Below are 17,252 nucleotides of genomic sequence, written 5' to 3'. Positions count from 1 at the left end.
TTTTTAGCTCATCAAAATAACTCGACTTAAACCTAAAAAAAATAACTTGCCTTAAGTGGATGCTCATTTTTTGCAGTGAAAGTGGATACGTACTCATTTAGCCAAAACTACCCTTGATCAGTCATTGATAGCTCAGATTAAACACTCTTACCCCCTAGGAGATAAATTGGAGCAGTCTTAAAAGAGCTCAAACAAATAAAGGAACAAGACATGCCAAAGTCATCCTCTGCTCGTGAGCTCAATGAAACATTTATTTGGCAAAGTGTACATCGGTGGAGCTTTCTTCACACTTTTGCTTACAGTACTACTGCTATTTAGTAACGGATACATGTGGAGATTCAAGCTCGACAGAGCATATTATTACCGTACCACCTACTATCAAATTTGCTATTGCATGAGTAAAATCGAAAAATTAAAGTTAAACTGATGTGTTACTGTCCACACGAGTTAATCCACAAGTAGTAACAACTAGTAGTAATTGCATCTACTCAAAGGACCAGGTTGAAGATGTCTTGGCCAGGGGAGAGCAGCCTCTTGGGGTCGTACTTGTCCTTCATCTCCACGAAGCGGTTCCACTTGCCGCCGAAGTGTCGGACCCAGTCGCCGTGGGCCGTGTAGTGCGCCAGGTACTCCTTGTACCCTATCCCGGCGAGGTCGCAGAACCGCAGTATCTTCTGGTTCTGCGCCTCCAGCCGCTTCAGGTCGTCGGCCACCGACGAGAAGAGCAGCGACACCGCGTAGAACACCTCCTCCGCCGGCGTCACCGCCGACATGCCGTCGTCCCACCTGAAACGACGACCGAGCCAGAGCCAGTGTCAGTTAAGTGCGTGAGTATATACCATGCAGATGCAGGATCGCATGCATGCATGTACGATGGAGGCGTACGTACTTGGATTTGTTGAGCGGGTAGACGACGAGAGGCCCGGCGATGTCGGTGTCCTGGAGGATGCCCTTGAAGACGCCGCTGTCGAAGTCGGCGATGCGGGAGCGGGGCACGAGCACGTTGAGCCAGGGGTGCGGGACGCGCCACAGCCCGATCTTGTCCAGCGCCACCTCCTCGCCGTGCACCCGGTCCAGGAACTCGAGGTACGACGCGTCCCGCACGAACGCGAGCCCCTCCTCGTGCCTCAGCGTCGCCAGCACCGAGCTGAGCTCCTGCTCCACGGACGCGGCCGTGGCGTCGTCGTAGTTGAGCGTCGCCTCGATCACGTACACGGTGGTGGCGTTCCTCGCCGCGGCGACGGCGACGATCCTGGCGACGTCGGCGTCGGTGAAGAACCCGCCCGAGTTCCTCAGCCCGGCGGCCAGGCTGTGGTTCACGTAGACCGCGCCCTCGAGGTAGCTCATCGGCCCGAACGCGCCGTCGGGCCCGGGCGCGGCGAGCCGCTCCTGGTCGGCGGAGAAGGCGGCGAAGTCGGTGTAGACGAGCCGCGCCCACCGCGCCCGCGTCGGCGCTGGCTCGAGCGCGATCCGGGCGCGCACGATCACGCCGAACTGGCCGAGCCCGCCCAGCACCGCGTCGAACAGGTCCGCGCTGAGCGACTTGGAGCACGTCACCATCTCGCCGTAGCCTGCACGCGCGTTAATTGCACCGTGTCAACGCAAAGGTACATGCGGCCGGGCCGGGTGGAGTAATGGAGTAGTAATTTAACACAGAGGGGAAATGTCAAAGTCAACGCGTTGTTGGCCGCCGGCAAATCTATTGAAATTTGAAAGACGTCGACGCCGGCTGCCCGGCCGGCCCAGCAGCCGGCCGCCAGCTGGTCAGCTGTGGTAACTAGCTGCCATTTTTTTACCGGCACCTTCTGAGACTGCCGTGTGCGTACGTAGAAGATGAGCGAGTTGCGAGTTGCACCGAAACAAGTTATAGCTATTTTTGCAGCATTGCAGTGTGGGGTACGTAACTACTTTGCGAGAGGGAGTTGCTTGTGAGCGTGGTGCATGCTGGTGCTTGCCCATATCGTGCGCGCGTACGTACGTACCGGTGATGACGTCCAGCTCCAGGACGTTGGAAATCTGGGGGCCGTGCCGGTAGGTCTGGCCGCTGATGCCGGCGTTCGAGAGCGTGCCGCCGACGGTCAGGTGGAGGTAGTCCGTCCACGAGCGCGGCGCCACGCCGCGCTCCAGCGTCGCGCGCAGCACGTCGATCCACATCTGCTCGCCGCCGGCGTCCACGTACTGGCCGTCCGCCGACACGTTGATGCGCGCCGCGGAGGACGGGCCGCCCAGGGACGGCATGTCCACGACCACGCCGCCCGGGGCCAAGGCCTGCCCCATCACGGAGTGCCCGCGCCCGCGGAAGGAGATGGTGTAGGGCCACGCCACGGTGGTGTGCGCGGCGCGGAGGAGCGCGGCCACGTCCGCCGGGGACGACGGGAACAGCACGGCCGCCGGGAGCGCCGCCGTGATGTTGCCGAAGTCCGTGGAGGCCGCCAGGGTGGCGTTGGGGTCGCTGCGGAGCTTGCCCGCCGCGGCGAGCGCCGCGAGGTCGCCGTGCCACGTCTGGCCGTGCGCGCCGTGCGGCGCATGAGACGCGGCGGTGATCAGCGCCACCAGAAGCACGTAAACGATCGCCATTAGCGCCTCGCGTTTAGCTAGCTGGGTGCGTTAATGCGATGATGATGATCTGCTGGGTAATTATCCTGTGGTGTTTTGCTCCTCGGAGTTGCACCCCGTATATATAGCCGGCCTACGGGGGGAAGATGGATCGGCCGGTGCAACATAAACGTATGCGTTAACTAGCTAAGTGTCCGTGCGTTGCCACGGATTAACAAATATATATATATACAAAGAGAAAATTCATGTGACATGAGAGTCAAAGGTCATTTCTATGGGATGATATCTCATGGTCATGATCTAGTAGATACATACATCTCGTCATTGTCTTTCTTCCACACTACATGTCTGAGCTACCACGCGACATTCGACTTCCTTCTCCCACCATGCATGCTTTTATCTCCTATTTCTCCTACCTTTACCTTACACGACAGTACCAAGTTTCTTGTCCAACTATCATAATCTTCTCCGGTAGGGCACCCCCTTAGATTATTACTGACTTGTACATGTTGCAAATAAGATCAACGAAAATGGATACTAAATTTCTGATGAGAAGTGAGAATTCAGGGCAATATCTTCCCAAGACAATAATAATTCCAAGACAATCTTTTTATACCTTCTGTCAACGTTGGGACACACATTCCACACAATAAGCATGCAATGATGTTGATACTTGATTAATTGTCATTATATGTCTACAGTAAAGATAACTTTACTCAAAACCGCCTATCTTCCAAATCAACAAATCTCTCTCATTAATGCAATTTTCTTTAGAAAACAAATAATAGATTCTTGCCTATCTTAGCCAAATCAACGGATCTCTTTCATTAATGCAATTTGCTTTAGCAAACAAATAATAGATTCTTTCCTACCTTAGCCAAATCAACGGATCTCTCCCATTAATGCAATTTGCTTTAGCAAACAAATAATAGATTCTTTCCTACCTTAGCCAAATCAATGGATCTCTCCCCGGTTCGCTGGGCGCGTTTCGGTGGGTGGGCGTGGGGGTGGGGTAATTTGATGGAAATAAACCGGTTGAAAATAAACCGGTTGAAAATAAACGGATCCTGTCTCACTCTTCACTTTCTTTACAATAAACTTCAGAATAGCAATCTTGGCGAGTGATCTCGACGGGGTTCAATCGGCGTGGCGCACCGCTGATTCTTCCAGGAGTGGGTGCTGAGAGGAAGGATCCCAAACCTCCATTGTCAATCGGCCAGAGCTGCATCGTCCTTTGGATCAGAGCGTGGACGGGATCAAGACGGTAGGGTTTGAGGAATTTGTAGGACATGAGGGTTTATGGTTGGCAGCACGAGAACTCACCCATATCTTGGCAGACGGCAGGCCCGAGGTGCGGTCGTGTTCATGCTTCGGGAGCTGCCACATGCTGTCCTCGCCGCCATCAGCGACACCACCGCCATCGCCTGTTGCCACCACTTCAGCGCCACGAGCGTGGGACCGAGGGACGAAGGGAAGGGAAGGAAGTGAATTGACGTACCTATGTTTGGTATATATCACACGAGGAATCAAAACTGGATGCACGTGAAAGCATAGAGATGGGAGAGGAGGACAGAGGAAGGGAAGGGCAAGAGGAACCTGAGGATGTGCGATGAAGGAGCGATGCCAAAACATCACAAAGGGGGACCCGTAGCTCGTCACGTAGCGCGGCCGCCTCATTGCCGGCTGCCACCCCGCGCTACCGCCTCCGTGCGCAGGTTCCGTTCGTGGAGCGTGAGGAGCGCATGACCTGCCTTCATCGCGGCCTGGTCCTCCCCACTATCGTGAAGCTCGCCCGCATCGCCGCCCCAATTGCTCAGGATGACGGATGAAGATCCTGCAACAGCGACGTGGGTGAGGGATGCAGCCGACGATGGAGGGATGATTTTCGTGGCTAAACCCTCCCTATCAAAATAACTACTTAAAAAAGGCAAAGATCGATGCATTAGGAAAATTAGGATTTGGAATTGATTGTCATAAAACAAAATTTTATTAATTGATAACGTGCTATCGGTACATGCCCGTTTATAACGTGTCTAGTTAGGAAACTTTGGAAAAGTTAGGAAAGTTTTTATTGTGAGGGTAAAAAAATCAATGTGAGGAGATATGGTGGTGGGATATGAGACGAAAATAAACCGGACGAAAATAAATCAGACGAAATATAACCAGACGAAAATAAACCGTGGACGCAATCCTACCAACTGCTCCATTAGGAGTAGAGATTCTCCGAGATGCTGCTACGGCGGTGAAAGTTGAGGCCTCCTTTTTTCACAGGATAGTAATAGTTAGGAAAGTCATGATAAATGAAATGGCATGTATATTAATTCCTATAGAAAAATGATGTCAATTGGTTCATAGAAAAGGAATTTTTCCATTAGCTCTGAGCTAAAAAAAATCTTTAAAATATGAAGGATAGAAACAAATCCTACACAAAAATAGCAATCCAAATCTTCAAAGTCTCCAAAGGATTTTTTTGAATTCCTATGAGATTTCTCTATATCAAAGGAAGGGCTCATTGTTTATCGCCTTGTTTATTGATTGACCAGAGGGAAAGAAATACGTGCTTGTTTGTGATCTACGTGTGCCAATCTGTGTGCTCGTGTAGTTGTGTGTACTGCACTGATAATATTGGATCCTTTTGTGTGTGTGTGTGTGTGTGTAACCGGTACTGCAGGCCGACTTTCTAAACATTTGACCACCATGGACAGCAAGCTCTCGCCACGTGGTGAGCTGGGTATTTTAGGTTTGATGTCACTTCTTTCTCGTCTTGACATATATTTATAAACAGCGTTTGATAGAAATGGCAACAAATTGGACAGAAGAGATCAAGTTTTCATCACCTCACCTAATTTCTTTGAAAGTTGTTTAGCATTTGGGCTAAAATATTCTGGAATTTAATTTGGCAATTTGCCGTTTTCTTGAGTATTTAATCCAAATACAATAGCTGGTGAAAACCATTTTCGTGTTGCCATATTGAGTCACCATAAAGTTCTACAACACGTGATGCAATTATACAACTAGTAACATAATTTTTGGCTACCACAGAGAGCAAGGTGTATTGGCACTGGGCTGCATTAGGTTTCTTCCAGATTTCTGTCATTTTAATCACATTTTTTATATTTAAAAGCATTGCTTGAGAAAATAACAATAATAGGCTTTACTTGATTGTGTCACACTCCCTCCATTATAAGGTGTATTTTTTTTTCTAAAAGTCAAATCTTTCTAGGCTTGACCCATTTTACAGAGAGAAATATGAACATGTATGATACCAAATAAACAAAATAAGAAATATATTTATATTTATGATGACATACACACACAAAAATACACTCATCCCTATGAACGTACGCACGCACATCTTGAGATACTGAGCCGGCATCACATCTTGAGATTAGCAAAGTTATTGCAGGTGTCTCGTAGTCAATGAAATTGTCTCCTCCCACTAAACGAATATCGCCGAAAAGTCTGAAATAACTCCAAAAAAAATGTAAGCACAAGTGCCAAATCTTGGAGTTGAACCTTGGTGGGCCGGTTCCACCACAAGAAACCTAATCATCTGAGGTACGCCCAATAGAAACCAAAAGCTGCAAGGTCTCACCTCGACAACACATCAACCACTAAGTGCCATCCTTTCAGAAACTTTCAGTCATACCACTGTAGTGCATGTATGAATGTTTCTCTTTCAGCCACAAATGGTCATATTGTTTGAATTAAACTTTGACATGTTCACACATTATATACTACCACAACATGTGCACTACGTGTGTCCACAATCTCTCAGAGCTTTAGGCACTATCAAACGTGTTGTCTCGATCGATGGATTCAGAGATCAGAAGAGAGGCATGCATGCGACAAACGCATCTTTCCAACAAGTTTAGGCGTCCATATAGCATGCACATATACGCACCACATCTAATCTGGAGAGGCCATTATTTAGTTACGCATAACGTTGCAGTCCGCTGGATCGAACGTATCATTGACCATTTCCATGTCACACCACACAATCTATGCATCTATGCCTACAGCGATCGATCGGTCTTGGGAGCATGCCCCTCTCACACGCACCGAAGCAAGCAGTGGCGTGTCAGGCTCTTCTTAATGCTATTTCTGGCCTGGCCGCCCAAGCTAGCTACGTTTTTTTTTTTGGAAAAGGGGTGATTCCCCGGCCTCTGCATCAGAAAGATGCATACGGCCATCTTATTAACCAAATAAAGTAGTGCCAACATGGTTCCAAAGGTCTTTAAAAGTAATAAAAAAGCACATACAGCTCACACAGAGCCAATAGGGGCTAGAGACACCAACTAGCTAAAAAAAGACGCCATAACCGGCTGGCTAAAACTAGATAGGGAAACTAAATGCCTATCCTATTACATGACCGCCATCCAAACCGGTTGAAGATATCCCGAGCTACCATCTCCTAGCGGAAAGACCCAGTAACCAAATGCTCCCTGGCCTCCGTCTGGGTGAGTAGCGACCACGAACGGATCAGTGCCCAAGCTAGCTACGTAAGCTATAATTCCATGAGTATCAGCCAACGCTACTTACAACCATATAGGATAACTTTGGTGTAGAGGCAAAAACGAAGCAGACACGAATACATATGGATATTATTCGTCTTGTATAGTTGTATCTTATAACATTTTTCTTAGAATTATATTGGAGTGGAATGGCACTTTTATTTCCTTCTCTTATTTCAGCCGGTGTCGACGTCCGCATGTCATTTTTTTGTTGAAGGTGTTTGCTCGAAGTTCTACTTATGGGGTGATTGCCCTATGTTTAGATTTCGGCTGGACCAACCAACATCGTCATGCGAGCAATGATTTCCTTTTGATGGCTTTTTTCTTGGAGTTTTGCATCTTTGTTTTGTCACACCTTTGCATCTTTGTTTTGCATCATATAATTGGTGGTAGGATTGTGGAGGTGCTATCGCGAGGCTCGTCCAATATGGATGGCCTCTGTTTTCCTGTTTATTGTTTAAGCCGATTTGTTCAGTATCAATGCTTGAAATTACTTGATATTGTTTAACATCGGTGTCATATGTCCCGTCGCACTGATATATTATTGTGTGAATCCTCCTTGTTGAAAAGATATCATCCCGTTGCATGTCCTATTTACAAGAATTAAAATGATACATCTCAATTTTCCAAACCATATCTGTTCATAGTCTACACCCTGCTTTGACCTGTATTTAGAGCCTATTTCAATGTTTTACATGCATATTGTCCCGCTTGAACCTAAGATGCTTGCTAGATTTCAAGCCATAGTCTAGCATGGTTATATTTGTACGGCAACATCAATACAATACCAATCAGGAAAAGCGTTGCGAAATTCTTTTACTCTAGACGATTTTGATGACCCTAGAATTTGGTAAGTTCAGAATCAAAATATGACTAACAAAGTGTTATCAAACGTCCATGTCCTCATAGTCGGCCGATCAAATATATCATACCTGCCGGCTCAGTATGTCGAAGGTGCTCATAGGATAAGATGTGCATGCACGTCTTCATAGAGATAAGTTATGTGTTTCTATTTATTTTTGCGAGAAACTTAGAGCTTTATTCAATCATCAACAACTCTAGCACGATAATCCAAAACAATGGTCATGAGGAAACCCGGGGGGAGTCCATCCAACAACTCATCGCCTCCAATGTGTAAGCTTGTTTTGCACACAAGTGGGTCGAAGTGTTATCATTTCTCATTACATGTTGAATAACAAACAATAAATGGAAAGTATCCTTTTGAGCTCGAGCTCAAATGAGCCCGCATGAACAGTAAAACTAAAAAAAAGAAATTCTCAATTTTTTTATGGTGAACTTTGGCAAATGTCTTTAGTGCTTACAATTTTTCGTCATGATATAACATTCATGGAAGGCATGGCAAAAAAATTCAGTACTCCAAAATGCTTTCGAAAGTAGCATTTTCAGAGCATCGTTTTTAATTTTTTTTGTCACGTCTTCCTTTAATGTGATCTCATGATGAAAATTTGCAAGCACTTGAAACATTTGTCAAAGTTCACAAAAAAAAAACAGATTTTTTTGATTTTTTTCTCGATTTTACTGTTCATGCATGCTTATTTGAGCTCGAGCTCAAACACTCCACGTCCTAAAAGGAAAGCTAGCTCTTTGATTTCTAGAAGTAAAGCGAGTAGTTGAACATATGCAATTGTACTGTATTAAGAGAAAATATACCTGCCGGTGCTTCTACCCTCCGCCTATTGTGAGTATGTGACATGTGTGTAGGAGTACCCAGTTCTCCTGTACATTTTTTTGTGCGGGGAAGTTCTCTTGTACCTATCCCGCAAAAAAAGTTCTCTTGTATCTAACGTTTGTGTCTTTTTTCTAACACAGTACAAACGTAAGCGCTTATGCATACGTGTACACATCCATCCTTATGAATGCACACATACACACATTCTACCTCTATGAGCATCTCCGAGAGACTGAGTCGGCATATCATATTGAGATTTACGAAGTCATCGTAGACGCTTCGTCGTCGACGAGAACGTCTCCTCACGCTGAAAGCGCATCGCCGGAAATCCTGAAATAAATTCAAAAATAATGCGAGCACCAGGATTTGAACCCTAATGGGTTGAGAGTCCAATCACAGGTTGGTTCGCTAGCCCATCTACTATCCATGCATGCACATGCTTTGAAAGAAAAACCGGTGCTTCTACCCCGCAGGGACACTCCTTCCTAGGTGATCGTCTAGGTGATATTGCCGTATCTTTGCAAGATCTTCGAGGATCATATCACATGTCATCCGAAGACCAAGAATTGTCTCTGTCCTGAATGACCGTCTCCTGGTTATGTGTATACACATGCACAGTTCTTGATCTTTTTCTAGGATAGTTCTTGATCTTTTTTTACATGAGCACGTTTGGGGTACGTACACAATTTTCATCAAGGCTTGGTTCCGGTCAGCAGCACGACCGCTGGCCTGATTTTGGCGCCGTAACCAAATCTTGCCAGTCGTTGACAGGGCAAATCAATTGATTGTTGAGATATCGTTCATATCCATGTGGCTTCTTCTTCTGTATTAAAAAGACCGAGAGGTGTTTGTTTCGCTTGGTTTTTAATGACTAACTTCGAGGGCGTTCGTTCTTACGCTCGTGGAATGTACACACGCGTAGCGATCAATGTCGTAGTTTGTGAGATCGGCTGAGGTACCGGTCGAGCCCTTGGATGACGCTTAAGATCTGCCTCACAGTCACACATGGCCTGGCTAATCGATCAGGGTCTAATTCTATAACGCGGTCAGTGGGACAACTTGGACCAACAGATCTAGAACCGTTGTTTTGAAAAACTCAATCACTGCTAGGATCTCTTTGATTCATAGGACTCCAAAGACGCACGACATAGAAAATACTTCCTCTGATCCAAAATAAGTGTCGTGATTTTAGTTTAAATTCATAACATGGGTGTGGGGTTCTGAGATCCAAACGCAAGCCTTGTTTCCAACCATAGCTAGAGCCGGCGATAATGACGCTCTCAAGGCATTGTTCCCTTCTTAACGTAGAGGTGATGCTTTTCGCCCTCCACCTTTGCAGCTCCAAGAGAACCCCTAGATATGTCTGACCGGACGATGGCGGCACTTTTGTGTAGCCTCCATCTTCTGGGGCATCGTTTTTGGAGCTGGTTTCGGCAAGAGGGATCTGTGAAAGGCAACGGGGGCGGGGGCGAGAGATGTCGGAGTCGCAGCAGAGGTTATGGTAGTCGGCACTTCACGTGTTCGTGGGTTCATTTGGGTTCCTTGCTCCTATGAAGTGAGTTTGCATAGCAACGATGATGGTCGACACCGGCCTCTTATGTCATATCCTGCGACGCCAACCTTGCATAATTTTCTTTGTAGCTCGTCATCATAATCAGAATGTGGCCGACACATGCGACCGATTGCTTGGCATGGATCTTCGTGTGGCTTATCACATCCTCTAAGGTGCGGGCTTGGTCCGCGGTCCTTTTGCGGCAAAGTTGAGAGTCACTTTCTTGGGGAGAAGTGATGACAATGACGCCCATGTGCAACCTCGACAAGGTTTTCTTTGCATTGTTGTGTGTGATATATCTTGTGTGGGCCTGAGTACCGAGTTATTACTATTTTCGCTTGGTTTTTCATTAATTAACTAGGCGCCTCTCTTCTTAATTAATGGATTAGACCCTAGGGGCTCCTATTTTAAAAAATAAGTCAAAGTGTACATAAATCAACATCATTTGAATATAAGTGTTTGATTGCATCAAGAAAAAACCTAGGAACTTCTTCAAGGATTAGGTGTGTGTGTCATATAGTTGTCATATGAACATAGAAAAAAAATCTGTGAAGTTTGATTCAACTGTAATTCTCCTATAAAATGAAGTGCAAAGGAACCTTAACAAAAACAATATTTTACTAATGGATTCCGTCTTGCAAATCTAAGAATCGTCATATGTAAAAGTGAGGATTCAAATTATCTAAAATTTATATGAAAATCCAATAAATCAAAGAGGCTAATTTTGTGCAGTTGCAAAAATGTTGAGGATTTGAGGGGCCAAGGTGCCCCACTAATTGCCACCAATTGAAACTCGAAACCTTTTTTTTCTGAAATGTTGGTGATATGCATTCATATGTATCACCTATATATGGGAGCCGGACCTCTGACTTGTAGAAGGAAAGTCAGAAGGCTACAATGCCTCTATATGTAAAATGGCAAAGGGAAGTCAGGGATCTTACACTGTTCTACAAATCACTGTAGATGTATTGTTGTTTACAAATCACTGCTCACGATTACTGTGTACAAATCGCTGGATTAGATCGCAATTTGTGTAAATTTGGCAAATGAATGTCAGGGTACTATAGCATCCTGTGACTTCCCTCCCAATGTCAGAGGATCTCGAACCATATAATTATACACTTATGCCATGCTAAACAATATTTATGTATAGCAAATATTCAAAGCATAATTATGTTGAACAAGAAGTGATGAATTCCAAATTAATTAGAAAATTTTGATGGTATTGAGTTATTCTCCTGTAACAACTGCAACCATAAATATCGCTACCCCTTATTCATTTTGGTAGCCAAACCCTTATATGGTATATAATTGAGAGATAAGCACATTACGTGGCGGACCAACTGTTTTGTTGGTCTAACATGGTTTAAAACACACTCAATATTTATATTGAACATTTTTACCTCATCATAACTTATTTTGTTGCTAAATGTATGCTATTTTTATTTATATACATCATTCGTTATACTATATTGAATAATGTAAGTGCATCTAATACCACCCCTAGTTGGTTTTGGAGTATTGACGACAAACCTGGTTGAGAGACTAATGTGTTTGTGAGAATTGCAGGATAACACATGTAGAAGTCCCTCATTGATTCGGTTTTCCTACCAGAGATGATCCCTAAAAATGTATGAAGACATTGAAGTCAAAGGTGGTATGTGAAGACATTCACATTGAAGACTATGACAAGAGAAGACAACGCGTGAAGACTATGGAGCGTGAAGGCTTAGCTGTTTCGTCGTTATGTGTTTTTCTTTGTTGAGTCATAGGAACCACCGTACTATTAAGTGGGGTCCAAGTGAACCAGTCAGAATGACTGAAGTGATGCTTAACCAAAATCCTATGTCTTCGGGTGAAGACTATGAGAGCAAATCTTGTCCAGAGTTGGATAAGTCAGCTTTGCTTGTAGCCCAAGTAAAGTTGCCGTGTGTGTTTGAAATCTGACCTTTGAAACATGTGTCAGTTCTTTAGTGACCAAGGGTCATTTCGGACAAATCAGGTCGGGTTGCCTAGTGGCTATAAATAGCCCACCCCCTACAACCATAAACGGTTGGCTGCTCAGAGTTAGTACACGACTTTTGTCATTTGAGAGCAACCCACCTCGAAGCCTTTGAGAGAGAATTCCTTGCGAGGATAAAGCCCTAAACACCTAGAGACAAAGAGTGTTAGGCATCACTTAAGTTTTCCTGTCTGTGTGATCTGAGGACTTATTACACTTGAGGATAGGGAATCCTCCAGCCGGTTAGGCGTCGTGTTCTGAGCATCCAAGAGTCATTGTGGATCGCTGGTGAATGAAGTCTGTGAAGGTTTGGAAGTCTACCTTGAAGACTTACCAGAGTGATTGGGCGAGGACTGGGTGTCCTTAGCTCAAGGGGAATAAGGTGAAGACGAGGTCTTCTGAGTTGAATCTCAGCCTCCCTAACCAGACGTACAGTTGTCACAGCAACTGGAACTGGTCCAACAAATCATTGTCTTCAACGAGTCACTGGTTTCATCCTTCCCTTCCCTTTACTTACTGTTGGTCCTTGTGAAGTCATTGTATGATTGCTTTATCTTTTGTCTTCACTGAGTGACTGCTTGTTCTGATTGGCTTCACAGTATCTTCCTACCTGATCTTTACTGCCTAGCTGCTATTAGTCATTGTGCTTTCACTCCATTGACTACTTGACTATGGTTTGCCTACTGTAGTCTACCTTTCGCTGCATGGTAATAGGTTTATTTTTATCGTTTGTCTTCGAAACTTCCATGTTTTGAAGACTTTCATAAAAATCACCTATTCACCCCCCTCTAGTCGAGCACTAACACTTTTAGTTGGTATCAGAGCAAGGTACTTCCTTGTTCTGTGTGATTCGGTTTAACCACCTGAAGTTTTAGCTATGTCGACTGCAGGGATAATTAAAGTCTCCGCTGCGTGCCCCGTCTTTGATGGAACTGAATAACCCTACTAGAAGAATAAGATGCGCATGCATCTTGAAGCCATTGATGTCGACCTATGGTATGTCGTCAAGAATGGCGTTCCCAAGGCTGGTGAAGGTGTCACCGCTGCTAATGTCAAGAAGTTCGTTCAACTGGACTCCACTGCCAAGAACATCATCTGTGGTCATCTGACCAAAGGACAATATGGCCGCGTGAGTGCTTTGGAAACATCTAAGCTAGTCTGGGACTGGCTCTCCGAGGTCAACGAAGGCATCTCAACCCAGAGAGATCAGAGAATCAGTGTCTGTCGAATTTCGGGTTCCGGCAGACCCTTGAGGTTCAAACACTGGGGTGCGCGCGGAGATTTCGCCTCCTACCTACCTGCACCCCTCCGCCTCGCTAAGATCTAAGCTATGGAAAGAACAACATGAGAGACACAGGGTTTATACTGGTTCGGGCCACCGTTGTGGTGTAATACCCTACTCTAGTGTGTGGTGTGGTGGATTGCCTCTTGGGCTGATGATGAGGAACAATACAAGGAAGAACAGCCTCGCGAGGGGCTGTTCTTGGCTGGGGCGATGAACTGCTGGGAGGAGTTCAGTCACCCTTCTCTCTCTCTCTCTCCAATTGTTGATGCTGATTCTCTCTTCCCCCTTTGCCCTGTGGGGGGCTGGTCCTATTTATAGAGGCCCTGGTCCTCTTCCCAAATATCGAGCGGGAAGGGAGCCAATAATGGCGGGCTAATTTGAAGGGGGACAACTAGTACTAGCTATCCTGACAAAAGTAGTCTTCGCTTGCACAAAGCTCTGGTGGTGACGCCGTCTTGGGCTCCACGATGACCTCCGTCTTGCAGTCCTCCTGGTCTTGGTCTTGTTGCACCGAAATGGCAACCTTTGCCTGACGCCTTGGTACTCCGTGGCTGCGCTTGCTCCCTTTGCACCAAAGAGGAAAGGAGGACACTGCACGGCTGGCGCCCGCCTAGCGCCCTTGGTCGTCATGGCTTGCGTCACGGGCACCTCATGAGGTACCCCGCCTTGATCTCTCCGCCTCCTCGCGAGCCAACTTGGTGAGGCCGTGCCTAAGGAATCTCTATGTCGTCCGCCCCGCGAGGCTTGGCCCCTCGCGAGGGTCTTGGGTCTGTGTTGGTGCAGATGGGTCGTGCTGGGCCCCCCTTTGAGCCACGCCGCAGGCCGCAGGCAGGCAAGTCTGGGGACCCGCGTTCCCAGAACGCCGACAGTAGCCCCCGGGCCCAAGGCGCGCCTGGACTTGGCCGTGCAGGGAGGCGGAAGGGCAAGAGCGAAGCACCGCGGGCCCTAACAGCCTGTGGCCTTGGGCGCCACATGGCAGTTGATTGGACGTGAGCGCCTTAGCAACCGTGCGAGTTGATAAAGGATCGGCATCTGCCTAGGCTTTGCTTTTTGCTTTCTCCGGTTGCTGCTCAGATCCCCTTTCTTGCGCCTCTCCTTCCTTCCTCCAAAATTTCCAGATCTACTCCGACTGCGTGACCTAGGAAGCCATGGCGCCTCGTCAGCCCCCGGCCGTAGCTTGGTACTCATCTGCCCTGGATTCGCCGAACGTGTCGGAGGCGAGCCTCGCCCGGTTGCGCCGGATGGCGGCGGCGCGGGGCATCGACGGGGCGAAGGTGTTCAAGGCCGGCTCCGCCACCCCTGAGGGTCAAGGGAGCACCTTCCATCCGTTCTTCATAAGTGCCATTGCTGCTGGCCTGGTGCCTCCCTTCTCCGAGTTCTTCTTCTTTGTCCTCCGCCATTACAAGCTACAGGCTCTGCATCTCCACCCCAACTCCGTCCTTCTCCTGGCAATCTTTGCCTATTACTACGAGGCTCACGTAGGGGTGCAGCCCTCAGTGGCCTTGCTGCGCCACTACTTCTACCTCCGGACCTCCCGCGGTCCTGCTTCCGCGTGCGCGAGCTTCATCGCATATGGTGGCGCCATTGCCATCTCGAACCCCGGGAAAAGGATTAAGGGCTTCAGGAGCAAGTGGGTCCTGGCGGATGCTGGGCGCATCCACCCTCGGCTGATCTTGCCCACGGAGCAGCCCACGAGCTCCAGCAATTGGGGTTGAGCGGAGCTCGCGGACCCCCGTGCGAAGCTGGTGTTGGAGAAGATGGACGCGGATCTGAGGCCGGCCAACATGGCGGCGACGAAGCTGACCGGTGGATCGCTGCTGAGGGAATTCCTGGAGCACCAGCTGGCTCCGCTTCGGCAGTACTCACTTCCGATGTGGAGGCCCCATCCGAGCCCCGCGGCCTTGGCCGACGGAGATCTGGCTGCGGTCCTCCAATCTCTGGTCGGGGGCGATGTGGCGAGGATGGAGGGCGCTCCTACTCCCTTGTTCCTCCGCGACGACTGGGAGCAGGTAGTGGAGTCCATGCCCGTCTTCAACGGGGATGGGCCCGTGCCCATGGAGACTCCCAAGGAACCGGTGGACGTGCCCTCCGACGACTCCAGTGAAGAGGAGGAAGGAGGGGAGCGGGAAAGAGGGCCTGACTCCGAGGCGACTGATGGGGAGTCGAGGGCTCCCCTCCCCCGGCGCAGGTCCCGTGTTCTCCGCTTCTCTTCGAGCGATGACGACGAGGATGTCAACGAGGATGACGACGAGCAGGACGGCGGGAGCTTGCCCCCGATCCCGAAGAAGGACATGACCGGACTGATCTCCCGCGGGTCTGCCCCGGCCCCAAGGCGGACCGCACCTTCCGCTTCCAAGCTTCCCGAGGTTGACCCTTCCAGTCGGCTTTCAGGCTTCAAATTTGGCCAGAGGCCGCTCGAGCTCACTGGCGACGACCCGTAAGCGTTCGATTCTTGTCTTTATTTCTTGTTCTGCTTCTGAGGCTTGACGTCCGCATCTTTTGGATAGGCTGGCGCCCGCAGCAAAAAAGCCGAAGGGAGGTCCTGAGGTTCCATCCGTGGCAGCGCCTCTGCCCGCGAAGGAGGGTGACCGCGACGCACGGACTTCTCCTGCCTGGTCGTCCTCGCGAGGCCTGGCTGAGCCGGCTGGGGCGAGCTCGGCCCCCACGGCCCAAGTGACTCCTGAGGTGTCCTTGCCTGCCACCGCCACTACAGCCGTTGGGGCACAGCAGACTCCGCCTCAGGATGCTGTGGCCGCGCAGCCGTCTCCTCCTCCTGTTGGGGAACGTAGCAGAAATTCAAAATTTTCTACGCATCACCAAGATCAATCTATGGAGTAATCTAGCAACGAGGGGAAGGAGAGTGCATCTACATACCCTTGTAGATCGCTAAGCGGAAGCGTTCAAGTGAATGGGGTTGATGGAGTCGTACTCGTCGTGATCCAAATCACCGATGATCCTAGTGCCGAACGGACGACACCTCCGCGTTCAACACACGTACAGCCCGGTGACGTCTCCTACGCCTTGATCCAGCAAGGGGAGAAGGAGAGGTTGGGGAAGACTCCATCCAGCAGCAGCACGACAACGTGGTGGTGGTGGAGGAGCGCGAGACTCCAGCAGGGCTTCGCCAAGCAGTACGAGAGACGAGGAGGAAGAGGGGTAGGGCTGCGCCAACATGGAGATTCAATCGCGCGTTGGGCTGCCCCTTTGCCTCCAGTATATATAGGGGGAGAGGGAGGGCTGCGCCCCCACCTAGGGTTCCCACCCCAAGGGGTGCGGCAGCCCTAGATCCCATCTAGGGTGGCGGCCACAAGGGGGAGAGGGGGAGGCGCACCTAGGGTGGGCCTTAGGGCCCATCTGCCCTAGGGTTTGCCCCCTTCCCCTCTTGGAGGCGCCTTGGGCCTTGGTGGGAGGCGCCCCAGCCCACCTAGGGGCTGGTCCCTTCCCACTATTGGCCCATGTAGGCCTCCGGGGCTGGTGGCCCCACTTGGTGGACCTCCGGACCCCTCCGGTGGTCCCGGTACACTACCGGTGATGCCCAGAACAATTCCGGTGGCCAAACCCATACTTCCTATATATCAATCTTTACCTCCGGACCATTCCAGAACTCCTCATGACGTCCGGGATCTCATCCGGGACTCCGAACAACATTCGGT

At 48.9% G+C, this 17,252-nt stretch overlaps 1 protein-coding gene across 1 annotated transcript; it reads right to left on the bottom strand.

Moving 5' to 3' along the window:
- Window positions 1-219: 219 nt before the first annotated feature.
- LOC123057975 (cytokinin dehydrogenase 1) lies at window positions 220-2,688 on the bottom strand. Its single transcript, XM_044480829.1, has 3 exons — window positions 1,983-2,688; window positions 890-1,571; window positions 220-786 (listed from the first exon to the last, which is right to left on the bottom strand). The coding sequence occupies exons 1-3, from the start codon at window positions 2,575-2,577 to the stop codon at window positions 489-491; spliced, it is 1,575 nt and encodes a 524-aa protein (XP_044336764.1). The 5' UTR covers window positions 2,578-2,688; the 3' UTR covers window positions 220-488.
- Between the last annotated feature and the right edge of the window lie 14,564 nt (window positions 2,689-17,252).

This window comes from Triticum aestivum, chromosome 3A (assembly GCF_018294505.1).
Source record: "Triticum aestivum cultivar Chinese Spring chromosome 3A, IWGSC CS RefSeq v2.1, whole genome shotgun sequence".
NCBI classification, from domain to species: Eukaryota; Viridiplantae; Streptophyta; class Magnoliopsida; order Poales; family Poaceae; genus Triticum; species Triticum aestivum.
This window is presented reverse-complemented; position numbering and strand designations above follow the sequence as displayed.